Source organism: Lampetra fluviatilis, chromosome 7, assembly GCF_964198595.1.
Source record: "Lampetra fluviatilis chromosome 7, kcLamFluv1.1, whole genome shotgun sequence".
Lineage (NCBI taxonomy): Eukaryota > Metazoa > Chordata > Hyperoartia > Petromyzontiformes > Petromyzontidae > Lampetra > Lampetra fluviatilis.
The window spans coordinates 3,836,709-3,863,559 of NC_136281.1; the positions used below are offsets into that span (position 1 = coordinate 3,836,709).

The window sequence follows — 26,851 nt, forward strand, 5'->3', positions numbered from 1 at the left end:
TCATTTGAATTTCATTTTTTACCTACGTGACTTTACCGAAAGAACTAAGAGCAACATCTCTGTTTGATTCTAGATTTGAAGCTTTCGTGACTGCAAGGATTCATGCTCTTAGTTCTTTCGGTAAAGTCACGTAGGTAAAAAATGAAATTCAAATTAATAAAAATAAAACAATAAATATCACGACGTTTCGGAGGCAACACAAGCTTCCGTCTTCGAAACGTCGTGATTTTTATTGTTTTATTTTTATTAATTTGAATTTCATTTTTTACCTACGTGACTTTACCGAAAGAACTAAGAGCAACATCTCTGTTTGAGTTTGCAAGCCAGAGAATGTTGGTGCCTTTCCCTGGGTCGTCATCATATATGCTGTATATGCTGCTGAACCACGATAGTGTGGGTTTATTTGAGGAGATAAATTGCTTGTCATATTTTCTATTTTCATTACGTTATAAAGATCCCACTTTATTATTACACTTCCAGTGACAACTAATAATTGTACATAAAGGCATTGCAAAACTGTACAGTATGCCATTTCTATTAGACATTACACTGCATATTGGTTTACATGGTACATCAAGCTTTTAATGGTTAAGTGAATAATTGACCGTGCATAAAACATGACATGCTCGACTGCTCGTAAAACTTAATAAAGTCGTTTTACTAGAGGGTTTGCCAATGTGGTGGCTCCATATAGAATGTGTCTTGTGAAAACAGGTGAGATCCACACACAAAGTACCAGTGAAATAAAACGAAATTATCTCTTGGAATATGGTAACAGGTGAAACTGGAGTTTGGTCATCATCAAGCATGATCACTACTGAATTTTGGTGCCTTTTTCCATGCTCGTCATTGTATGCGGTATATACTGCTGAAATACTAGTGGGTTCATTTCAGAAGATACATTGCTTGTCAATTTTTCTATTTTCCTGACGTTAAAAATATAAATATATTTGCACTTACAATGACAACCGCTAATTGTACTTGAAAGCTCTGCAAAACTGCAGTACGCCATTTCTATTGGACATTGCACTGCCTATTGGTTTACCTGGTACATCAAGCTGTTAATGGTTAAGTGAATCATTGACCGTGCATAAAATAATATGCTCGTTTTACGAAGGCTTGACTGTTTGGCTTCGTATAGAATGTGTATCGTGGAAACGGGTGAGATTCACAAAGCACCGGTGAAATAGAATTAATCGATCTCTGGGAATATTTTAGCATGTTCATCTCGGTGAACGACCCTTGGGAAGCGTTACATCCCTTGGCGACCACTCCCGTCATCCATTACCGTTGGGTCTTATGGAGGGCAGGGGGGGTGGTGCAGTGGCAAACACGTGTGCCTGCCTCGCTGCAAGAAGGTATCGGGTGCCTTTGAGTGTGGAGTTTGTATTTTCTCCAACCTCTTGGGTTCTCTGGTGTTCTTCCATAGCTAAAAACAAACAGTATAATGTAACTGGTATTGAATTTCGATTTAAAGCTTTCGTGACTGCAGGGATTCATCTTCTTGGGTCTTTCGGTAAAGTCACGTAGAAGGGAAATAATAAAAAAATAAAACATAATAAAATACAATTCTCACGACGTTTTGGCCACAACGCAAGCAGCCGTCCTCAGGTGAAGAACAGGTCTATTTCCCTTCTACGTGACTTTACCGAAAGAACAAAGAAGATAACTGGTATTGATCAAATATCCAAATGCTGAAAATGTAACTGCAAATTACTCGGCAACATCGTCCCCTACCGTCAAACCTGGCAGGAAACAAAAAAAGTTGATAATGAAGGCTTGATTTTTGAAGCTTTCGTGACTGCCGGAATCCATACTCTTTGGTTCTTTCGGTAAAGTCACGTAGGTAGAAAACTAATAGATCACGACGTTTCGATCGCAACACAAGCAATCGTCATCAGGTGGGACAACAGCAAAAAAAACTGCTCGCAGTCTGTTAAAATATATAATAGTTGTGTGGAAACTCTCCCCGTAGAGGCGGTTCAATCCTGATTTAAAGACTTTACTGAAAGAACCAACATGTAATGAAGACTCGTGCAAACACGACGTGTCCTGCCCAAGCCGACTTGTGATGAATTGTCAATCTACGCATGCTCTTTAATTCATGTTTTATTGTTTCTGTTCCACGTAACCTCAAGCAACCGTTTATTCAGTATGCTTTGTGCAAGGTTCCACATTGTTCCATTTCCATTCATGTCTGACCCTGATCCATGTCATAGCAGGCAGTAATTACCAGAGGTGTGGACTCGAGTCATGTGACTTGGACTCGAGTCAGACTCGAGTCATGAATTTGATGACTTGCGACTCGACTTGGACTTGCATAACAATGACTTTGTCCCACCTATGAGATGTGGACTCGAGTCATGTGACTTGGACTCGAGTCAGACTCGAGTCATGAATTTGATGACTTGCGACTCGACTTGGACTTGCATAACAATGACTTTGTCCCACCTCTGGTAATTACACTGAATACAATATATTCTCAAGGTACACCGGTAGGTGACTTTTCACTATCGAGTTCAGCTTCCCAAAAGCACTCCATCCCACTCTCGTCCGCCTCTTTATTTCATCATTTAGTTGATTCTGTTGCGCCTGCAATGCAGCTGCCCCGAGGTTGAAAGAAGAATGGTAACCGAACATGGAAATCACCGAGGTGATGACACAACGGGAGTGACGACTCAGCTTTCAGGGGGCTGCAGACTGCTGACCCCCCCCCACACCAAACCCCCTTCCCACTTCCTGAAGGCTCAGCACACCCCCCTTATCTTCTAAATCCTTCAAAACATGTTGGTGCAATATTCAACTGCAGTGGCTGTTTTCCTTCGGCTTTTATAAACATACGTGGGGGTGGGGGGGTGACGGCAGAAATGCACGGGAGTGGCACGCAGATTGTCTTGTTACTCATTACTGTTGAGCTGTCGTTCAACATTAACGATTGTACCCCCCCCCCCTAGCCTGTTTAAACGAGGGCTATATTGGGTTTCTTTTGAGGAATGCTAGTTATCCACCAGCCTTATTGCCATGAGAGTTCGGTAACCATCTTCATCGTGTGTGTGTGTGGGGGGGGGGTAAAGAAGAAGACATTCGCTCGGCGAATAATTGAAGCGTCCACCACGGACGAGTGGGAGTGCTGTTGGTGTCCATCCAGGGGAGTCGTGGGAGTCTTAGCAGCGAGCGGCAGAAGGTTGAAGGGGGCTCATTCGTCACGGGAAGAGCGAGAGTTGCCCGTCGCCGAACGACGGGAGGAGTGATCAAAGTGTCCCATCGCGGACGGCGGAGGAATTGGCCCGCTGGTTTGGAACGGGGCAGGGTTCTGGGGCCGGACTTTGCGCAGGAAGCGCCGTCACATGACGACCTCGCCCGCGCCTCCACTGCAACGAACACAGTGCGCGTTTGTCTCTTTCTCTCTTTAAAAAAACAAACTTGTATAAATCAACTTTAGTTTTGTTTTTTTTTGGCGTAAACTTGCGACGTTCTCAACGCCGCCGCGGCACGCACATCCCTGACTCCTACACGGGGACTCGGAACTCGCGTTGAAGACTTCCATCTGGGTGGGGGGTGGTGGTGGTGGGATAGGGAGGGGAAAAGACTGCGAACCTCGACAAAAACCGGTTCGAACGCCCTGGTGGTGCCCGGCCGAATCGGATTGCAGGAGAGAAGTTGTGTTTTAAACCACACAGCTGCAGAAGCAGCAAGGGCAGAAGAAGCCCGCGGCTGCAGCAGTCACGATGCAGCCTCAGGGTCGCGAGAACGAGCTGGGCCCGACAGACGAAGAGGTGAGGACGGTGGCTCGGTGATGAAGGAGGGGGTTTGTGGGTGAGGACGGCGATGAAATGAGAGTGGAGAGATTAGATGAGACGGGGCAGGAGGTGAGAGGAGATGGGAAGGGAGGGAGAAGGTGATGAGAGTGGTGGGGGTTGCGAGAGGTGATGATGGGAAGAGGTGGCTACGTGATGATCACAATGGAGCCACGAATTCTCATCGCATTGCTACGAGTTGTGGGTCGATTTGTAATGCGCGGTAATTACGTCTGCAGAGTGTAATTAACGCATTACAGCCTCTCCACCCCTCAAATTGCGAAATTGTAGTGGTGCTCGACTGATTTCCACGTGCACATAAAAAAAAGTTACTTTGTTCGATTAATTTAATCAGCCTGAACTGGCGTATGACGATGGTGATGATGATGGTGGTCTTCCTCTTTCGTACTGATTCATAGCAGCAGATTCAAGGTGTGATTTTAGATGTTGTTATCCACTCGATTGTTTGTTCAGAAGCAGAGTCGATCTCGTCCATTCCTCCTTTAAAGTGGGTGATGGCAGCAAACCGCAGCAGCGGCGGAGTGTTTACGATGTGGGTCGATGGTATTGGATTCCTGGCCGCACTCGCAAGCCGTCGAATCTTTGATAATGATGATGCAGCTGCAGTATAAAAAAATTTACCCGTAAAAACAAAGTTTTTCACTATAAATCCTTTATATGCGTGGCGGCTAGAGTCCTCTCGTCCTCTGGCTTGAGATGACTGCCACCTATGGGTCAGATGATTGCCTGCCACCATTAAGCAATTGGTAATTAAATATTTTAAAAAAATTCCTAAAAAGTGTAAAATTTTGGGAAAAAAATTTCACGAAAATAAATTGTCACGCACAACGAGTCTGTGTGCAAAATGTCAGCTCGATTGGATCACGGGAAGTGGGTTAAAAAACGACCGAAAGATTTGCACGGTCGTAAGCGCGCAAGCAAGCAAGTGAACTTAATATAAAGGATTTAAAAACACAGAACTCACCTGCCACGCCTCGGCAGGCAAATCAGTCGTCAAGGATCATCGGTCTCCTTCAGAGTCGGCGCTGCAGGGGTACTTTGGAATTGGGCCCTGCGCCACCAAATGCCCCTTTGGGCGGACCAATGTTCACTCCCATTAGCGGGTCTATCATCAAGTGAATTGGTGGTGCACAGGCACAAATAATACATTCAACGCATTCGTCAACGCACACTTTGGCCTTAAAATAAACATGTATAACTGGCGACGTTTCGGACAGTGGCCCTTCGACATAAACAGAGAAGCCAGAGAGACGGAGCAGATGCATAGCTGTGAACCCACACGGTTTACCCGAATTCTTGCACAGGGAAATGTAGTTTTCAGGTCCATACGACGTACAGCCGTTTCAATACGGGCAAAACAATGTTTTGTCTATTTGTTTGTTTATTTCTCCCTTGTGATGGGACTTTATAAGGGCACGGGGTGACCAATAAAGGTCTGAATTGGTGTGTAATAAAGTCGGCGCTGATAAGGGCTTGACAGCTTTGCCGTTATACAAATGAAGTGGCGATACTCCCGTTGGCAGCGGTGCACAGGCACAAATAAATTCAACGCATTCGTCAACACACACTTTGGTCTTCAAATAAACAGCTATTATTGGCGGCGTTTCGGACAATGGCCCTTTGGCATAGCACGTAAACAGACATGCCAGACAAGACCAACTAGAATATCTATGGGACCTTTTTATTGCCAGTATCAAAGTATATGTAAAATAAGAATAGGTGTTACCCTTTCTGGAAATAACTGCTCAAGCCGAGCTAAAATGTTCTGATTACGTGCAGTCTTTGTACTGTTCGTATTTTGGCGTTTTCTCGTCTGACACTGATGTTGTAAGGCCATAAAGAAGGCTCTCTCTCTCTGGTGTTGGCCAATCCGTTTTCAAAGACAATGCATTTATTATCAGAGCAAGTGTGTTTGCATGTTTTACCACGCGTACGTATGGTCAATGAAGACGTGATTCCTTGCAAAAGGCATCCTTACTCTTTGGTTCTTTCGGTAAAGTCACGTAGGTAGAAAAATAAAATAAAAATCACGACGCTTCGATCCCAACACAAGCGGTCGTCCTCAGGCGGACAAAATAATCCAGCAGTGGAACTGCTGAACCAGCGAGAGAGCTGTTACAACAAGAGGTTATTGATGTGGCGATGGGCAAGCAATCGGGGTCTGAGCTGTCATGAAAGCTTCAAATCAAGATTATTTGGTGTTCGAGCAACCACAATGTGGCCACACCATCCGAGCAGAATCTGGAGCTGGTGGCGGGGTTAAGAACCCCCCCCCTATTCGCTCTTTAATCTAAGTTGTCTTTTGTTGATTGTTGTTGTTTGACTTGCATCCCACTGGGATTTTTTGCACAGCGTTGGTGTACGGTGCTTTTTTTCTAGAAGACTTTGCAGTTTTTACCTGGATTTTTCTGTTTGCGCATAGTCACTTTAAGATGTTTTCTTGTTCATGTTTTTGTTTGTTGCGGTTGCACCCGATTCAAGAGCCGAATGGCTCACAGGGCTATACCAAATACATGAAACTGAAAAACTGAACTGAGCTCTTCTATATTTGAAGTTTTCGTGACTGCAAAAAAACATTTTTATTTTCACCTACGTGACTTTACCGAAAGAACCAAAGAGTATGTGCTCTTCTTGTGAGACGCGTTGACTCTTCGAGAACGACGCAGTGGCGGACGGTGAGCGCCGCGTCTGCTGAGACCCTATCGGGGTGTCCAACTCAGCCAGGGGCTTGTGTCGGGTTAATGATTGCAAGGTCACGCTGCCTTGATGCGCGCACCCACACCGAGTCTCAACGCGTGTTGCGCGCTCCTCGCTTGCTTCTACGGACTCTCCAGGGTTTATCCCACCGCATTTAGAAACATTGCGCCGATGTTATTATTATTTTATTACACGCTTTTTATTAACTCTGTCTGTTGTTGTGGTATCCTCAAATCTTGTAACTCAATTTTTACCCACTTCCCAATGTGGTATCGACTGCAAACTTGGTATACTTATGTCATACTGATGACAATACTATATTCTATCATAAAAAAGAAAAAAAACATATTTTAAAACATTATTTTTTATATGTTATGTTTCGGCTTGCCTCTAATTGTCAACGGTAAACTGACGTTGGCTGTAAATCACGACGGTCCCTTTCGTTATTGCAAGCTTCGGGGCCACTTCCTGGAGTCGTGGAGTTCTTCCATTACTAGTAGGGTACATTTCATTAAAGCGTGTTTCTAAAAAGTTATTTTTAAATATTATTTATTTCTGTTGTTTTTTTGCCGTGATGAATGTCCGCGCGATAAGCCACTTCGTCGAGCTATCACTCGTTGCCAGGTCGTTTCAGAAAAATAAGCTAATAGCTCAGAGGGCTTTAACTGGTAAGATATAAATAGTTTAGTTTTATTTGTATGTATTTTTTTAAAGTGATTTGTTTACCTTTCCACTACTTTGCACTCCCATCGTGTTTGTGTTTTGTTGTTGTAACGTTCTGACGTGCCCCCTACTGGATATCTGTGAAAAATATCTTTTTAGCTCATCGGATTCCTCCAGGATAACTCAATATTCTGATTCTTACTCCGTCACGCGGTGAGCGAACCTCGTAACTGTTGAGGACCCACGCATATTGGTGGAGGTTCCACGTTATGATGACGGGGCCCAGACGCACCGATTGGATAACCAAATGTTGACCGACTTCTTACACTGAGGATTACTTTTCCTTGCTGGAATTTGTGAGCAAGCGGGTTTATTGTAAGTCAGGATGCTGCCACGTCATGCCACCGCCACATCACCAGTTATAAAAACGCGAATGCACTTCTGGATGAGGGCTTCCGCGTGGGTTACTTTGACCAAACTTGACCACGTCGACGAGTGCGGGTTGGTTTAGGCTTTCGCGACAAATATTGTCCATAATAAATGGGGTTTTTTCGGGGGGGTTAGATCGGTATGCTGAAGTAGTAACTAATTGTCATGTTCTGTTTGCGTGACAAACCTTACTCATTGACTGTGTCGGGTGGTGGCAGGTTTAACGACACAATTATATTTACGCGATTTAACCCCAAAAACCCCTCTATTATGGATATTGGTCGCGAAAGCGTACGTGTTAAAATGTAACTGGAAGTGACGAAATATGCAGTGGCCACCGACGTGCTATCTCCCCATGGATCGTGATGATGGTGAACTGGATGTGTGGTATTGGCCAAATATCCCAATTGGGATTACACACAGCAGTATCGCCTCCCCTTGAGAAAAATTGGCAGAGCCCTTCCTGGAAAAAGGGTCTTGATACCTTCCTGGGTAAACAAGCATAATAACAGTGATAAATAACAATAACCTCCCCGTACTCGAGCCAACCCTATGCGTATATGAACAATCCATGCCCCCCTCTCCCCCCACCCGTTTATCCAGGTAGAGTTCAAACAGGTCCCTGCAGGGTGGGCTGGTAGGAACGAATAACCAAAGAATATAAACATAATGTATTATTACACTTGTTTAGCCAGGAAAGCCTCACTGAGTGTAAAGGTTTTTGTAGGGTCCTGCCAAGTGTTTGCAGTAGGGGGCGATGCTGCTACACCTAATCGGACATCGGACGGACGGACGATATAATCTATTGTAGGCTGGTTCACTTCGTTCCTACCAGTATAACTTCTTGCATGAGTGCAGAGAGCTGCTGCTGCCGCCACTGCGTGAATGCAAACACTGTCAGCAAAGGCGACTGAGCTCAGACATGTGGAACACATCACACGGGGCAAGCACCGTCTGCCCTGGTGAAACGTACACAGAGACAAAATGCGACCATTCGATTGCCTAGAGTTAAGTGCACACAAGATTATTATTTGTTCTACACAGCCATAGCGCAATTTGTATAGGCATTGACAAACATGACGGTCGTCCACACAGTGTGTACACACACGCGACAGAGCACGTGTACATAACCAGCATTGTCTGACAGCTGTAAGGGTCACTTGGCGACTGCACACAGACTACCTGCGATGTAATGTTACTGTCACAAAGTGAATAAACTGGCGCTACGCCTCATTCCGAAACCCGTATTACCACATGACACATTTTTCTAAAGGTTTTTTTTACATCCCATCGGTCCAACCGATCTTCTGGGAGTGAATTTTCGATTTCTGAGGAGACACTCAATGTCAAAACAGGTTCATATTTTTGTTGTATTAAATAATTACTGCTGATAAACAAGTTACTCCGCAGAAGGTTGTGGTGGCCGACAAATCTGTAAATTAGAATTAAATTTATGTTGCACAGATACGAGTAGGAGGCGTATTGTCCAAATGATTTATTTCGATGCTTATATTCTCCACAACGACGCTGATGACCACGTGGTGTGATGTAATAGGCACGTTTCCGACCGAGTTCCCACCGTAGCAAAGACGAAAGGGGTGGGATTATGGACGGTTAGTGGTTGGGTAAGTCTGCAGGCAGCCGAGGTCCGTGTGCTGTGTGTGGTGATCGCTGCTTCCCTTCCCCAGGCATTCCAGCTCGCCGCCGCGTATGTCTCGGACGCGCAGTTTGCACGAAACATCCCCTTCCAAACGGCCCGCCGCTGCATCTGGTCAGCAAATGGTTCAGCTGAGTTATTATTTTGTTGAAAAAATATAACCGCAGTGTCATTCCGCAATAGTGAAATTGAACCTATCATCAACGTTGCCAAATGATAATGGCGCAACTGTTAAAATTTTAACCCATGACAATAGTACATTTTGATTAATATTGATATGTAACACGATTTTTGTTCCTGGGCACTAAGTGTTATTTTCTAAATGCTTATGCCTCAAAAGTATAGAAAATGGCTATTATTCCCCACAAACTTTGTTTTTGTGATCAGGACTTTATGTGAAGGAATGGCACAAATGCACACGCTTTCTCATTGAAAATAGGTACATTTCTAAATATCACTGTCCTGGTCACAAAAGCAAAGTTTGTGAGGAATAATAGCCATTTTATGTACTTTTGAGGCATAAGCAATTAGGAAATAACACTTACTACCCAGGAACAAAAATAATAATTTTGTTACACACATCGTTCATGAATATAACAATGTTCTTAGTATGATGTTATGAATTATCACAGTGATAATCAGGTAATTCGTATTAACATGATAGTAATATATTTTAAATACATTCATAATCTTTGCATTCATAAATATTACTAATGCCAATTAAAAACCCACGAAATGTGATCTGTGCCATGACCCCAATCAGGTACTACCGCCTGTACACGCGCTGGGTCACCTGGGGACCCATGTACGTGTTTCTGGCGCTGAACCTGGCTCTGGCCTTCCTGGAGAGCCCTGCTAAACCTCAGCTGGAATCACCTCTCTGGGTAAGGCATACAAGTCCTAACGTCACGTAACTTATTTTATATTATCACCTAGGAAGGCCTCACCGAGTCTCAACTTGGCTTCATGAGGGTCCTACTGCAGGATGCTTTCACATTCTTTCGATGTTTTAAGCAGGTTATTGACCATATGTTGTGGCCCGTGGTGCATCCTGCAATACTCTGTTGCCTGCCAAAAGATACAACCTTTCCACAGACCAGTCGGTCGAGCTCTATAAAAAAAAACTGTACAGTACACTGTAATAAAATGCAACACATTGTCACCAGATCTTGGTACACATTACTTCCTGCCACCAAAACACAGATGCTAACCCTTTCGCCGAGACATTTCGAGATACAGATTAGTTAGGTGAAAGATACATAACCAAGAGGCAGAGATGAGAGAGCCGAATCCAAGAGATCGAGATTAGCGAGGTGCAAGCGACATCAGCAATAGGAAGAGAGACCTGGAGACAAAATATAGAGAGGTTATGGCGTCACGGCGATGTATGCCGCCATAACGTTCGATGTCATGTGGCCCAACGACGCACACAAATGTACTATTAGTCTGTCAGCCCAGACTAGATATTTCACCTGTTGGTACCACCTCAGGGTCGCAAAACCTTAGTGGTTCCAATTTGTTTCTGTGGCCAACAGCTGTGAATGATGTGAAAACCAATTTAAATGAGTTATCAAATAATTAACTTTTATCATCCGTAGCAATAAATCGGTGCTACGTTTGGCGGTACTGCCTGCTGCTCTAGACCATGGTCTACACGTGTGGCCCACCAGAAAATCTAGTTTAAGAATCCAGCTCTACTTGATTGATGCTGCCTGCAGCTGATAAGACCGACGCATGACCCCAGCGCTGGCCGCCTCCACGCAGGTCACCATGCTTCTGGAGAGCCTCTGCCTCGTGGCCTTCTCGGTTCGCCTCGTGCACCTGGCAAAGTTCACGGAGCGCAGCGTGTTTTGGAAGGACCCCAAGAACATTTGTGTCCTGGTCACCATTATCGTAAGTGGTCAAGATTGAACGTCTTTCACGTGCCTTTATAAATGTCTGCCCATGGGCTATTCCCGATCATCATCTCTGACGATGGTAGGGCTGTGAGTCCAAGTGTTTCCAGTAGTTCCCGTTATTAAAGGGGGTTTCGCCCAGAAATGTTACGCCTTCATGAGCTGTGTTTCCCTCGCAGATGTTTGTATGTTGGGTTCTTTAAAAAAAACACAAATGCCTGCTCATGAAATAATTATTTTTCGTTGATTGCTGGAACTTTTTCTACAAAAGCTAGAAGCATCAAATTTATATTGTTCTACCGCACAGTTACCTTCCGTGCAGATGACTGAGGCTCCCGAATGTTTGTGCCTCAAGTTTATGTTAGCAGTAGATGCTTTCCCCTCTCGTAATATGACCATTTTCATTTCTGTTCAACCCCAGAGTGGTACTTGAGTCATCAGAGTATACAAAAAACAACAGTCATTATTGTGCCCTAAATCAGAATTCCCTTTATTTATTCATAAAAGCCTTGCTAAACCACATATTATTTTTCAGTCTTGAGACTCAATGGCTAATTCTGTCAATAGGTGTCTGGCATGTGGGAGGAAACCAGAGAACACAGAAAAAACCCCATGCATTTAAAGGGTTAACACTTAAAGATATGCACTCAAGGAACAAACTAATCCACTTGCCGTACCGCCAAATTCATGACAGCCCAGTGGGTTGGGGAGTTAAAAAAATCTGCATGATCCACCAACCCTTGCCTCCAAAGTGGCCAACCACAGCTGCCACTGCTGCAGGACCTGTGGCTGCTGTGAGTTCTGTTCACGAGGCCGTCTGCCCAGCAAAGCGAATGTTTGCGTAATGTCTTCCCACTGCCACAGCTGACGGTGATCGACATGGTTATTTACGTTGCGCTCACGCACAGCGGCTATTACATCGTGAGGTGGTCGCGTGCTCTCCGGCCGCTCTTCGTCATCAACTTCAGCGAGAGCAGGCAGGTGAGAGCCCAACTTGAGGCCAGAACTGTCGCCATCTCTCTCACTCTCTCCGTGTCTGTGTCGGTGCCGTGCGCCCTTTTTTCCCGTCTCGAGGTCGTGACATTGTGCTGTGTGCTTCGGGTGTGCAGCTGCGTCGCTCGTTCCGGAACATCCGACGAACACTGCCGGAAATCCTGGGCGTGCTGGTGCTCTTCCTCTTCAGCATTGCCATATTCTCCCTCATGGCATTCAAGCTCTTCAGGAAAAGGTGTCGGCACACTCGGATCATTCTTTCAATATCTGCACATTACGGTCATTGAGACCGGGGCTTAATTCAACCTGGTCTGTCTGGTATACTGGATGTGACACGCCACATCCAGTCGACCTATTTTCTTTTGTCTGTGGCTACAAGTTCAGTCTTCTAGTGACCCAGAAATACGCTCGGTGGGAATGTACATCCAAAATTATACAGGTAGGATCAATATGTTCCACACTGCCCACCGGGGATTTTTTGTCTGTCTGACTGTCGTGCATAAATATAAATATATAATATAAACAGCTCTTTGATTGGTGGAGACCTACTGCCGGGTACGGAGAGGGGAGGTGCCTAAGGAAGGAGGGTCAGGGGAGGGGCCTAAGGAAGGGGGAAGTCAGGAGAGGGGCCTGAGGGGGAGGTCAGAGGAGGGGCCTAAGGGAGGGGGGGTCAGGGGAGGGGCCTAAGGATATGGGGGGGGGGGGGGTCAGGGGAGGGGCCTAAGGCAAGGGGGGTCAGGGGAGGGGCCTAAGGATATGGGGGGGGTCAGGGGAGGGGCCTAAGGATATGGGGGGGGGGGGGTCAGGGGAGGGGCCTAAGGGAGGGGGGTCAGGGGAGGGGCCTAAGGGAGGGGGGTAAGGGGAGGGGCCTAAGCAAGGGGGAGGGGCCGATAGTTAAGGGGGCTGGCTACCTGGCTGGCTGCCTGGCTACCTCAAGTAAAGTTATCTTTTATACAGGTAGGAACAACAGGTTCCACACTGCCCACCAGGTATTATTTCTCTGTCTGTCGTGCACAAATGCGCTGTCCAACCAAGTTCCTACCTGCCCACTCCGAAGGAACATGTTATGGTTGCAAATTTTCTACTCGTTGAATGGGCTCGAGAGAGTTGCCCTGTCTGACACGCACTGTTGTTTCATTTCAGACATTTGATCACAGGTGAAGGGAAGCCGTACTTTCAGAACTACTTGAATATTTTCTTTGAGCTCTATGTGCTGGTGACGACGTCCAACAGCCCTGACGTCATGTGAGTTGCAAGGCAAGGGGCACTTGCTCGACACCCATGTCGTATGCATGTTGAACTTCTTTCGCACCATACATAGCCAACCGTGCTAATCGGAGATGCGGGGGAAGGACAGCAAACTAAACACGAAAACCAGTTCTAGAGAAATTAGTCTTCAATTTCGATTTAAAAGTGCATAGCTCCAGTGGCTTCCTAATATGTTGAGATCCATTACACAGTAGATACATGGCTCCACACACTCAGTGAAGGACACACACACCAGGCTGACTCAAGACAGCCTGGAGTGTGGCAGATAGATGTTGATATAAGCTCGTGCGCAACAACAGAAGCAACTTGCAGCACAGGCGTACTGAGTAAGGCCGTTGTTGCCAAAGAAAGTGGATTTTTGGGGAATTCGGATAAATTATAATGTAAACAATCATAATGTGTTTTACTCAACAAGAAAAGCCACACTGAGTCTCAAGACTATTTTCTCAAGGGGTCCTAAATTGGAATGTATGGCCGATTTCATTTCAGGAAGTTTTGTGTGTAGAAGGAATTGGGAATACCCAGCGAAACACCACTCCTACAAAGATATAACACTCAAGCATCCACACATGGGTTTCACAAGCCCACTTCCTGGGTTTTGTGCTTTTACAAATCTACGAGAGTCACTGACCCCCTCGCTTCCAAATCGCCGGATCACAGCAGGCGTGCGTCACCATTCCCAGCTCAGCGTTTCTGCTCCTACTGTCGTCGTTTTACCACCTTCAATAAATGTAACGAGCAGGTTTTTGAATTGCCAAAATGAAACCCAATGCACGGTTCGTTAGATTACTCACGTCACTTTACCATGCACCAAGCAATCATAATAACAAGTCGCTGAAGTTCACTCGCATGCACAAAGACCCCCTGTATAGACTTAACAGACTGTTGAGGCAAGTGCTGTTAGCCAGCACCACGCCTCGCCACCTTTGTCTCCCTAGTGGCGATGTTTACACGCCTCACCAGGTACGTATATTGAGGTCGAGCCGACCTAGGGGAGGCCCAAGAGCGGTTAAGATAATAGTCACTGATGGTGGCCGTGAGCAGAAGTCAAACACCGGGTATCTGGGTTCGAAGCGCAGGGCATTAACCACTTTGCTACCACTCCTCATTCTCGCACGCACCCACACACACACACAGACGCAATCGCATATCCCCCCGCCACGACCACCTTCAAATGTGAATTCATCGTCGGCAGGATGCCAGCCTACAACAGCAGCAGCTGGTATGCCATTTTCTTCATCATCTACATCGTGGTGAACACCTACCTGTTCATGTCCATCTTCCTGGCGGTGGTCTACAACAACTACAGGAAGCACCTCAAGGTGAACACGGGCTGGGTCCGCACGCACAACCCCGGACGGCCGGCGCGCACGGGCCCAGTCCCGGTTTGACGCCCCTCCGTCGCAATCCTCGATTGTCGCATGCTGCCGAGCGTTCGCGGTACACGTGCATTACCAGGCGGCAACGGTTACGGGTAATTGATCAGTGCGACGGGTACACAGTGAAGCAAAACTGTGCCATGTGAACTTTGTCATTTGTAAATCAAAGCTGAACTGTGGGTAATTGGAATGTTTAGCATTTAGCAGAAGTATCTCAGGCTCAGAGATTTAAATTTAGCCCCCCCCCCCGCCAGCATGAGAGAGGATATTCCATGTGCACGTCACTACAAGAGGAAGTGTTACCACGGTGTGTGCGAGCAGGTCACCTCTAACCAACATCGCTCGTGTCTTAACAAACCGAAGCCTTAACGATGACTATGATGATCTTGATGATGATAACGATGACTATAATGACCTTGATGATGATAACGATGACTATAATGACCTTGATGATGATAACGATGACTACAATGATCTTGATGATGATAACGATGACTATAATGATCTTGATGATGATAACGATGACTATAATGATCTTGATGATAACGATGACTATAATGATCTTGATGATGATAACAATGACTATAATGACCTTGATCTTGATAACGATGACTACAATGATCTTGATGATGATAACGATGACTATAATGACCTTGATGATGATAACGATGACTATAATGACCTTGATGATGATAACGATGACTACAATGATCTTGATGATGATAACGATGACTATAATGATCTTGATGATGATAACGATGACTATAATGATCTTGATGATGATAACGATGACTATAATGACCTTGATCTTGATAACGATGACTACAATGACCTTGATGATGATAACGATGACTATAATGATCTTGATGATGATAACGATGACTATAATGATCTTGATGATAATAACGATGACTATAATGACCTTGATCTTGATAACGATGACTATAATGACCTTGATGATGATAACAATGACTATAATGACCTTGATGATGATAACGATGACTATAATGATCTTGATGATGATAACGATGACTATAATGACCTTGATGATGATAACAATGACTATAATGACCTTGATCTTGATAACGATGACTACAATGATCTTGATGATGATAACGATGACTATAATGATCTTGATGATGATAACGATGACTATAATGATCTTGATGATGATAACGATGACTACAATGATCTTGATGATGATAACGATGACTATAATGATCTTGATGATGATAACGATGACTATAATGACCTTGATGATGATAACGATGACTATAATGACCTTGATGATGATAACGATGACTATAATGATCTTGATGATGATAACGATGACTATAATGATATTGATGATGATAACGATGACTATAATGACCTTGATGATGATAACGATGACTATAATGATCTTGATGATGATAACGATGACGACGTGAAGGACAAATGGGATCAATGTGCATTTTGCGTTCTCCAGAATGAGGTTCGCAACTCGGTGTTCAGCAAGCGGCGGACGATGGCCAAGGCCTTTGGGATCCTGCGCGAGCGGCTCGGGGAGGGCTGGGCGGTGAGCCAGCACAGCTGGATGCAGCTGGTGGGGATGGCAGTGCCGAGCATGAGCCAGGCCCAGCGCCTGCTGCTGTGGCAGGTGTCTGACGAGGAGCACACGGGCCACATTGGTAAGTCTTGCGCATGTATACACTGCTGGGGCAAAACATCGTCGTGCTGTCAGTGAGCACCGATTAAGGCTGGCACGGCACACGAGGGGATGGCGTGTCCGGAACCATGTCCTGTCCACCTCCATCTCCCCAGTGCCGATGTTTGCTCGCCACGGCAGGTACTCATCATACTCTTGGTTCTTTCGGTAAAGTCACGTAGGTAAAAAATGAAATTAAAATTAATAAAAATAAAATAATAAATTCACGACGTTTCGGAGGCAACACAAGTCTCCGTCATCAGGTGGGACCGTCACAGCCAGATTTGCTGCATCAAGTGAGGCAGGGATTCAAGATGCAAGCTCTTAAATACAAGTTAAGGGGGAGGAGAGGGGGGGGAGGAGCTTATCAGAATGTGGTCAATGAATGGAACGTATCGGGAGGGGGGGGGGCGGGGCTCATCAACCTATGGAAGGCCTAAGACCAGTTTCGATACGACTTTGTCACTGATGTGAGTTGTGGCTCCCGTAACAATAATGTTATTATTGTATCTATTATTGTATTTATTACTTAATTTAGTTTTTATTGAGTGTCTTGAGCAAATGGTGGCTATTTAACATTCATATGGATGGGAATCAATCGTCATATATTCAACAAATACTGCACAAATCGCCAGGGCCAAAGTGCAATCGTGCATTATTCTTTTTACACAAGTTACGTTTGCGTGATTTCGTCATGGCGGTGCGCGTTCACCCGGTGCCGTGTGGCAGGCAAGCAGGCGTTCGTGCGGCTCACCGATCTGCTCAACATCGAGGTCATCGAGACGAGGGGGCGGCAGCACCCCCTGCAAAGCTGTGCCCCCCGCGTCTACAGCTCCGCCGCAAGCCAGGCCCTGCGTCACGTCGTACATCACAGGTCAGCGCGATGCTACGCGTCTCGTGCCCCTTCCATTGAGTGGATCGTAATCATCATCATCATCATGATTTTTGTATTTAGTTTGTTGTCTTTCGCCTGCCCCTCCGATTAGCACGGTTGACTACGTACGGTGTCAAAGAAGTTCAACATATATCTTCACCATGATACGACGCTGCTGTGTTCACTGCTGCACCAGTTTAGACATCGCCACTCATGCAGGCCATGACGAGGGAGCAAACTCAGGTTGCCCCCCGGTTCTTGGACAAATGCATGAACCACCACACCACTGCTCTGCACCATTGAGAATAGGCAACTTACAAAAATTATTCGGAATTGGTTTATTTTGGGTGAGATCGTGCAGGTATGATATCAGTGAGAGCCACCGTACATAGCCAACCGTGCTAATCGGAGATGCGGGATACATATCACGTGGGCAAATGTGCGAATTTGCTTTTCAGCAAAAGTTTTGACAAAGTTTATTAAAATTGTCGAGTTTTGCTTTCTTTCTAATTGCCATTATACGTAGGCGATCTAACCCGAAAGGATACAATTGTCAATCGTAATATTGGTTGTGAAAGCCTGTGTAAGAATGAAACTCCTAAAACATTTGTAGAGTGCAGGTCGCCAATACTTGCCTTGTCGATTGCACCGACCTTGTCGTCCTGCCGTGTAACAGGGCTTTTGTCTAGTTGCTTGTAAATTGGAAACGTGTTTAGATCATTTGGCTGCTATAATTTTTGACACAAGCCACTTCGTTGAGATATCATTTGTGGTCAGGTCGCTTCTGAAAAAAAAGCTAATAGCTCAGTGGGCTTTAGCTGGTGAAATAAAAAATTAGTTCAGTTTTGTTTCTTTTTTGGCGATTTGCTGAACTTTCATATACTTTGCACTCCTATCATATTTTTGTTTTGTTATTGTAACATTTTGAACCACCCCTACTGCACATCTGTGAAAAAGCGCTTTATAGCTCATCGGATTCCCCCCCGTATAAATAAATATTGCGATTATAGTCCTCGGTAATCACGAGCCATCTTGCCGAATCGGCGCAGGTTTTTCCGCTACTTCTTCGATGGGGTCATCCTGCTGAACGCGGGCTTCATCGCGGGTGACGAGGCGAGCCTGGTGATCCGCCAAGCTGAGTGGCTCTTCCTGGGCCTCTACGTGCTGGAGATCTTGCTCAAGCTGTACACGTACGAGCCACAGACCTTCTTCTCACGCAGCAACTTCTGGAACTGGCAAGTGAAACAAGCTTCATCCCGTGGTGCATTGCACGGTCTGCATTCATTCCACAGTACATCATACACACCCTTCTCGCAAGGGTGGTGTGGAGTGCTCTCATTAAGGAAGATGAGTGGGGCCATGTTAAGATTTTGCAGCCCTGTTCAGAATCATAAATTGGCCAGAACAGATGCAACCCTTTATGAGACCTCCTTTGCCAGTAGTAAGATATAGTAGTAGGTTTTTACCCTTTTATCGGGCACCAAAACTGACACCTTTATACAAGGGATCATGTTTTCAATAACCACAACACAAGCAGCCAAAATGCAAACAAAAATAGACAACTCTGATAATGATATGCACTGTCCTTGAAATTGATTGGTCCACACCCGAGACGGCTTTTCTTAGAGCCTAGTCTCACATGGTGTTGGACCAGATGACGCCAAAAGGCGTACAACTCAAAAACAGCGCACTATCAGAGTATTAAGAGCTCGGGGTAAGCATTTACTAGATGCAACCCTATTTAAAATAATAGATGAGTTCTATTTATAACACCCACAACATTTGATGCAGCGAGCCACGAACACAAGTCAAGACGTGGCCCATGGCACTACAAGACTGGTCTGGGTCAATTCCATGACCCCGCCTGGAATACTTTTCGACCACGTGTCCTCAAGTCGCCCCAATAAAGGCTGACCAGGTGACGTACGTCTCTTTCGCTGCCCGTGTGACTCCACTTTGCCGCACAATCATCTTTATTTTTAAATGCAGGTTTGACGTGATGATCGTCGTCTCGGCTCTACTTGCAACGATCATCGTACATTCCAGTGAGTAAACAATCACGGCTCATTCATGGCTAAAGGATGACACGCACGTTATTATAACTGATTTAATATTATATTATTGTACGTGAACACATCTGTGGGAGGTCAGAACCCTTATTCCCTGCTATGGTAATGCAGTTGTGGGTTTAATCATGACTGTTTATGAGGGCTACAGAATATATTGTTGAGAAGTGCTGGTATTTGATGGGTGATATATGTAGCCAGATTCAAATTGTCCATGCATTTGAACCCTCACTTAAAGGTGCAGTTATGTGAAATATGAGCATCCGTTCAGTGAAATATTATATCAATTACCAAAAAAAAATACTCAATGACATTTGCTTTCGCTTCATGGAAAGAGCCATTTTTAAATCTCTATTAATAATACGTGCAAGTGTGTGTTTGGTTTTGTTTTACTTTTGCACTCATATAATTACACTTGGCTGCAGTTAAGTATTATTATTCAGTAAATTATATCAGTGTTAGGGATCCAGTTCAATTTGTGGATTCTGACTTAATGTTTTACTCTGCCAACTGCTCGATGTACGCTGTTTATTGAAACTTGACCCAGGTTTCGGGTTGAGACACTTCTAATCGCAATAGGTGTTTACCTCCTCCTAAATTAATCCAATCTATAATCCCAACAAGCACCAGCAGTAACCCTCCTATGGCCTTGCATAGCGCTGCGCGTAGCGCCGACATCAGCGATGAATGTTGCCATGCCTCCTCATTGCAGTGCTATCTCTCACAATCGCCTGTACATTCGGGGGATAATGCAATTGTATTGTCAGAGGATTATGATGAACCTGCTTCTACGGGAATCTATTTTTTATTACAGAAGGAGGCACGCCTATAGCAATGCAGCTTCAATTACTGCCGTGCAGATCGAGTAAGCTTACAGGAGTCTTGACCGCCTCTGTTTCGTTTTTTCCAGCCACGTCCAGCACTCAGATTTTGGACTTCTTGTTGATCATCCGTGTGTTGCGGTTGTTGAGGATCGTTGAAAGTTTTGAGCGGTGAGTTGTGAGGGAAAAGCCAAGTGGCGTATATTTAACGGTCTAAATCTCGGACAGACACAGGGTTGTCTGCAAAAGCATAATTATGCTGGTAGGAACCTCCTGGTTACACCAGCCCACAGGGGTTTATTCTGTCCGTCCGTCGTGCATCCAAAAATGGGAGGGGTGGGGCTGGGTGGAGAGGGGAGGGTGGGGGGTGGGAGGGGTGGGGCTGGGTGGGGGGTGGGAGGCGTGGGGAGGGACTGGTCACCCCGTCGTGCCCTTATAAAACTCAACGTTTAACCTCCTCACGCCGGCTTGTGCCCGCCCTCACAGTCGGCCATATTTGCGGAATACACCACGCCGCCATTGACCCTGGCCATTGACCGAGCAACCCAACGTTCCTACCAGCTCACTCCGCAGGAATGTGTTTCGGTTAATCGCGATATCCCCCCCCCCAACTACCTCACAATTTAACGAATCGTCACAGTTCGGGGGTTGCGGTTCTTGTTTCTGTTGCGGTCAATGTGGCGCCATCTTGTGGCCAGCAGGGGTCAAATGAACCCAAAACAAGGTAGCAGTAATACTAATAACCATCATTTACAGGTACCGAACAATGCACCAATCGAAAAGAATTGATCCGTACACGCATGATTCGATGCATATACGGCCAGCAATCGAATCATTCTTAATCTATGACCTCATGCATCGTTATTCCCATAACAATTCTGATAATTAGTGTGACAACGATATTTCAGGTGTTATTATTTTCATTCACTCTTGATGTTGAGTTTTTTGTGTTAATTCTGCAGGCAAGGAAGGGTGTATTGCACAGAAATGTTTAACGTTCGTCAGGCTACGTCACTCACAACTCTGTCCTCGCCCTGCAACGTACGGCAGTCACTGCTGACAAGTAAATGTAATTGCTGCCGATTTATGGTCTCGCCACAGATTCCGCGTGGTGATTCACACCATGATCAACATCGGCCCCACTATGGTGACGTACGCAGGGCTCGTCATGGTGAGAGTGATTGTGGATTGCCGACCAGGCCGTTGTTCATAATAATGATACCAATTATTTACCCAGCAAAGCCTGACAAGTCTCAAGACACTTTTTTTTTTATAGGAGAGCCGTGCATTGGGATGTTTGGCCAATACTATTTACGAGTATTCGGATTTTTATTGAAGTCAAGCTACGTGGAGAAAACCCAAGCATACGAGGGGATAACATAGCTCTGCACAGCCTTATTGATTCCACATACACTCAAATCTGCTGAGTGGATAAAATCTACGTCTAGAGCAAACGCCGTTGCTGTACTACCATCTCCTGGTACCTCAGCACTTCTAATCATGTGCCTACAATATCTGGTATGTTCATGTGGTCACTACAACACCAGCCAAGTTCAGACCTGCTTAGCTTCCAAGATCCAACCAGCACGGGCACATTCTTGATCATTGGGCAGCAGCTCTCATTGGTACGCCCCACTCCGCTAACCGAGTTTACTAAAGTCACGATAATACAGACAAATCACATGCCCCCGTCTCGAGTCAACGCGGAAATGTGCGAGTGAGTCATTCGTTTCATGCTGCGTAGGAGTGTGTTTTGTCACTTGCAACGTGGAGCGGACATTCCCCGCGCACATAAAAACATTTCTCTTGCACAGTATCCATGCTGCAACCTGCACCCTTCCGTATAGGGTGGCGGAGCCAGGGCTGGTGCCGGGGGGAGGGGCGGGTGGAGGTGGAGCTGGGGGGGTGGCCGTACACCCCCACAGGTTGAGAACCGCTGTCGTCGTCTTTGCTGCGCTCCGTGAGCAGAGGCGCGTGCAGCAGGCCACCTCTGACAGGCCACCTCGTCCCGCCCCAGGTGTTTTACTACACGTTTGCCATCCTCGGGATGGAGCTGTTCCAGGGAAAGATCCGATTCTTTCCGGCTGGGAGCTCGGAAGCTCAGCCGTTCTGCGGGAACCCCCTGCTCAATGGCTCCAAGTTCTACAACGAGAAGTACTGCAAGAACAACTTCAACGATCTCTCCTCCTCCTTCGTCCTGCTGGTGGAGCTCACCGTGGTGAACCAGTGGCATGATATCCTCCCTCTCGCAGCCCCCACGCGAGTTATTATGTGGGGGGGGTGGGGCGGGAGATGTAAGCCCAGTTGATGATTACCTCGTTCGAGAAAGTCGGTTAAAATCGAATTAATTATAAACCCAAGCTTAAGCTGCCATACCGTAGCAATCTAACGCATTACACGTGTCTTCTTGAACAAACACCCCTTTCCATAATTTGCTTTTCAATGCAACTCTGTCTTATATATTTTCATACACAGCACCTTGGAATGTGCCAAGGTGTATTGGGAATTAGGTTCACATTATTCACAAAACGTCCAAAGACCGTAGTTGCTGTTAAGCAATAGCTTCTCTCGTAGGTTAGTTGGCATCGTTTATAGTAGTTCTGGGAAAAGTACAACGAGAGGCTTTAGAAATGTTTGAAGTTGATCTCCTTGATGCAAGCACTTCTCGCCAGCGGATTTGTGGCCGTTACCAACGTAGGAGCCAGGGTTTACTTCATCCTCTTCCACATGATCGTCGTCATCTTGGTCATCAAGTGAGTTTGCTCCTCTACGGCGACGCATTTTGATAACAAATACGTTTTTTTGCATCCTGCATTTCTCTTGCCCAGAGTCAAGTAGCTCAATGCCGCGTGCTGCGCGTACGGTTTCCCTTTCCAGCATATTCATCGCCTTCATCCTGGAGGCATTCATCCTGGAGTACACGCTCGACAAGGGCGAGACGGAGTCGGCGATAGAAAAGAAGATCCAGGAGTTGGGGCTGGGCATCGCCGAGTGAGGCTCCACGCGACACCCCGAGGCTACTCAACACAGCCCGAGCTGGGCGGCTCCGTTATCGGAGAGGAGCGTGCACGCAACCCCGCGTCATTGACGACGGATGAGCAATGATCATCCAGGCTGTTCGGTCCTTGAGATTAGCTCTATTTAAAATGAATGCGTACAATTTACAGGTATGATGGTAAGCCAGATCAACTTCAACTCTGGACATTACAGCAGAGGAAATGGGTGGTGGGGGGAGGGGGAGAGCAGTGGCACAGTGGTTTTTAAACTGCGCTATGGCTGGTTACCAAAGTTTGATTATCGGTCACGGCTAACATCTGAACCGGTTCTGCCCCCCATGCCCTTACCAATCCATGGTGGTGAGATGTTAACTCCCTCGCCTGGTATGCAGGAGGGTGTGGCTTTATCTTGACCCTGACGGCTGTATATTAGGAGTTTCCATGTTCTCCCCGTGGTTGTGTAGATTTTCCTCCGGGTCCTCCAGTTTTTCTTTCCACATTTGGAATCCACATGCATTTTGAGTATTTGGCTGCTATACATTTCCAAGCGATAAGCCACTTCGTTGAGCTATCATATGTGGCCAGGTCGTTTCTGGAGAAGAGCTACATAGCTCAGTGGGCCTTAACTGGTAAAATAAAAAAAATTGTAAACATGACTTTAAATGTTGTCTGATGCGCCACAATAATAGGTGGTTGTTGTTGGGTTTTTTTTCAGTATGGCTCAGACTATAGGCCTGGCGTGTCCTTTACAGTACATGACTTCTCCAGAAGCTGGCAGACCAATAGATGTTGAGTAGTCACATCCATTAGAGCTGTAAAAGGTAGTGGGCCTTACCTGGCAAAATAAAAAATAGTTTTAGTTTCTAGTTTATCAATCCTCACAGGCCAGCGTAGTGGAGTACGGTCAAACCCCATGATCGACAGTGTGGGGATCCCTTTTTCCAGAAGTGGATTGACAGAGGGTTGTGAATAATAATAATAATGGGGGTGGCAGCGATGGCCGTAGATGCAGGAGAAAAATTTTCGTTTTCCGAGCCACAGCTGTCTTCCCAGGGAGGACGCGGCGGGTAACGGCATGGTGCTCGTCGACAACATGGAGACGCAGGACCAGGAGCCGAGCGGCGTGGAGACCAGCAAGCCCGCCGGCAGCCGCATCATGTTCAAAATATCGGACAAGCGTACGTGCTGCTCCCTCAAACCGATGACGCCACCCACGACGTTGCCCCTGTTAATGTAGCAGCAGCGCAGAGAGAGAGTCTGCGGAATGTGTTTTCCCGGGAGTGAAACTAGAGTTGGGAAAGCTTCAGACCATGGGCCGATACAGCCTGCTCATTCATTTCATACGGCTCGTGCCCACACGGGGCCTACCATTCCCAAACCATCCAAATTATATTTTATCTATCGCTGCAAGCATATTAGCCGCATGTATCCGGTACTGGATTGGAATATTTTTGACGTGGCAACAGCGCGTTTCTAATTTGAGCACGCTCAAGTCTCACGTTCGTCACCGCAAGGGCCTCTTGCAGTGACAGAAGTGGTTGAGGTGTATGTGGTCATGTGTGGTCCACTGAAGGTACCATATTTGAAAGTCACATTCGGCTCTCAGTAAGGAAAACATTACTCAGCTGCAGCGTGTGCAAATTGCAAGATCTGACCAGATCTGTCCAGTGCTCGTCAAGCTGCATTGCTTTCCGGTTGCCGAACGAAAACATTATGATGTCGCACTCGTTACACACAAAGTGCTCGCCACAAATGAACCACAATACGTCGCTGATCTCGTCAAGGAGCGTAAACTCCAGTCATCCACGCAGCAGCTTTTGGCTGGCCATTCAACAAAGACGGTCACTGCATTGCGCGCTTTCAGATGCGATTATACGGCCGTTGTCCTCCTGCACCTCCGATTAGCACGGTTGGCTATGTACAGTGCGACAGAAGTTCAACATACATAACTCACTTTGAGTGGCAGATTTGTGCTAGAAAGGCGCCAACGTATGTAATGATGTATGGTGAACTTCTTTCGCACCGTACGTAGCCAACCGTGCTAATCGGAGGTGATGATGAACGACTGTGAGTGGAACGCGGTGAGAGATTCGTATGATCACTGGAGTGTGCGTGGGTGTGTGCGTGTGCGTGGGTGTGTGCGCGTGCGTGCGGCGCAGGCTACAGGACGGTGGACACGCTGCTGCAGCGCATGTTTGAGGAGGAGCTGGCGCCGGAGTACGAGGGGCCGTGTGACGACCACGAAGACATCGACGTCAGGCCCCAGCAGCTCACGCTGGACAACCTCGTCTAGGCAGGAGCCGGCAACGACGCGAAGCGAGGACGACGGGCGTAGCGGTGGCGAGGGTGGAGTTCTGGGTTGGAGGTTCGTGGCTGAGTAGGCCAATGGTCTTTATAACCACTGAAGCTGAACGAAACTCTCAATGCAAGCGTAACTCGCAAACGGGGTGGCACGTGTTCACAATTGGAAGCCACTTATGATGAGAGAAGTCTCACAGGTTTCGGGAGAGCTGTGTTATCGTGACTTGTTTTGAAGATACATTTCATATTTATTGTGCTAATATTTGATATTCAGCCACTGCAGTGTATTATTCTGATTGTTGCTCATTATGATTAAATGTCATGCCTGGGATTAAAGGACTAGAAGTAGTACCAGTTATTGGCCAACTTTATTATCCACACAACTACCGCAACTGTGATTGACAGTGCCCTCGATGTTTGTGTATATTTGAGTTATAGGCCAGTGTTTGTTAATGGTGGCAGTCAAGTGTTTTCAGCCTGCCAACTAACTGCCAAGTCCATTTACGTACAGTGTTAAAGTCTTGAGTTATTATAATGGAATTGTTTAAATCGTAACAAGTGCAATGTTGTTAAGCATTACAAATTCCTGTATTTTCATGAGAAGGCAGATTACGTGATTGGGGGGGGGGGGGGCAGTGATGGGGCAGCTACACAAGGCTGCTGCTGCTTTTGGGGCAGCTGAGACACCACGGGAGGGATGCCGAATTCACTCTCCTCCGGCATGATTTTGTTTCTGATTCGCGTTATCCGATTCTTGTCATTTTTTGTTTGTTTACATTGTCGTCGTCTATGTGCACAAAGCCTCACAGCTGCATCTTGCCTGAACGTAATCGCAATTAAAATACGTATATGATTGAGACCGATGGTCTTCCACGTGGAGAATTAATCACTGGGGCAAATTAGGGCATTGACGTGGGCGTGATTTGTTAAAACCCAAAGGGATTGTGTATTGGTCATCACTCCTATTGCGTACATACAAGTATACGGACCCTTCTTCTTGGTTCTTTCGGTAAAGTCACGTAGAAGGGAAATAATACAATAATAAAAATAAAACAATAAAATACAATTCTCACGACGTTTCGGCCACAACAGGTCTGCCGGAAAGACGCTGAAAGATGCTGTCTTTCCGACAGACCTGTTCTTCACCTGAGGACGGCTGCTTGTGTTGTTGCCCTGCAGTCACGTAAGCTTTAAATCGAAATTTATACGGACCCTAATTTATATATGGACAAAAACACGTGGCTAATCGCCACACAACACGTACACAATGCAATCCCCTCTCGTGTACATATTCACTCATCGATAG

At 46.1% G+C, this 26,851-nt stretch overlaps 1 protein-coding gene across 1 annotated transcript; it reads left to right on the forward strand.

Annotated features, from left to right (window-relative positions):
• Positions 1–3,594: 3,594 nt before the first annotated feature.
• On the forward strand, positions 3,595–26,395 carry LOC144933241 (two pore calcium channel protein 1-like). Its single transcript, XM_078857911.1, has 19 exons — positions 3,595–3,776; positions 9,296–9,378; positions 10,028–10,148; positions 11,029–11,157; positions 12,024–12,140; positions 12,269–12,387; positions 13,296–13,397; positions 14,617–14,743; positions 16,269–16,470; positions 17,217–17,361; positions 18,411–18,596; positions 19,351–19,406; positions 20,338–20,419; positions 21,350–21,419; positions 22,266–22,482; positions 22,911–23,001; positions 23,126–23,239; positions 24,298–24,422; positions 25,404–26,395. Exons 1-19 carry the CDS (start codon positions 3,729–3,731, stop codon positions 25,535–25,537), a joined length of 2,268 nt encoding a protein of 755 aa, XP_078714037.1. The 5' UTR covers positions 3,595–3,728; the 3' UTR covers positions 25,538–26,395.
• Positions 26,396–26,851: the final 456 nt, after the last annotated feature.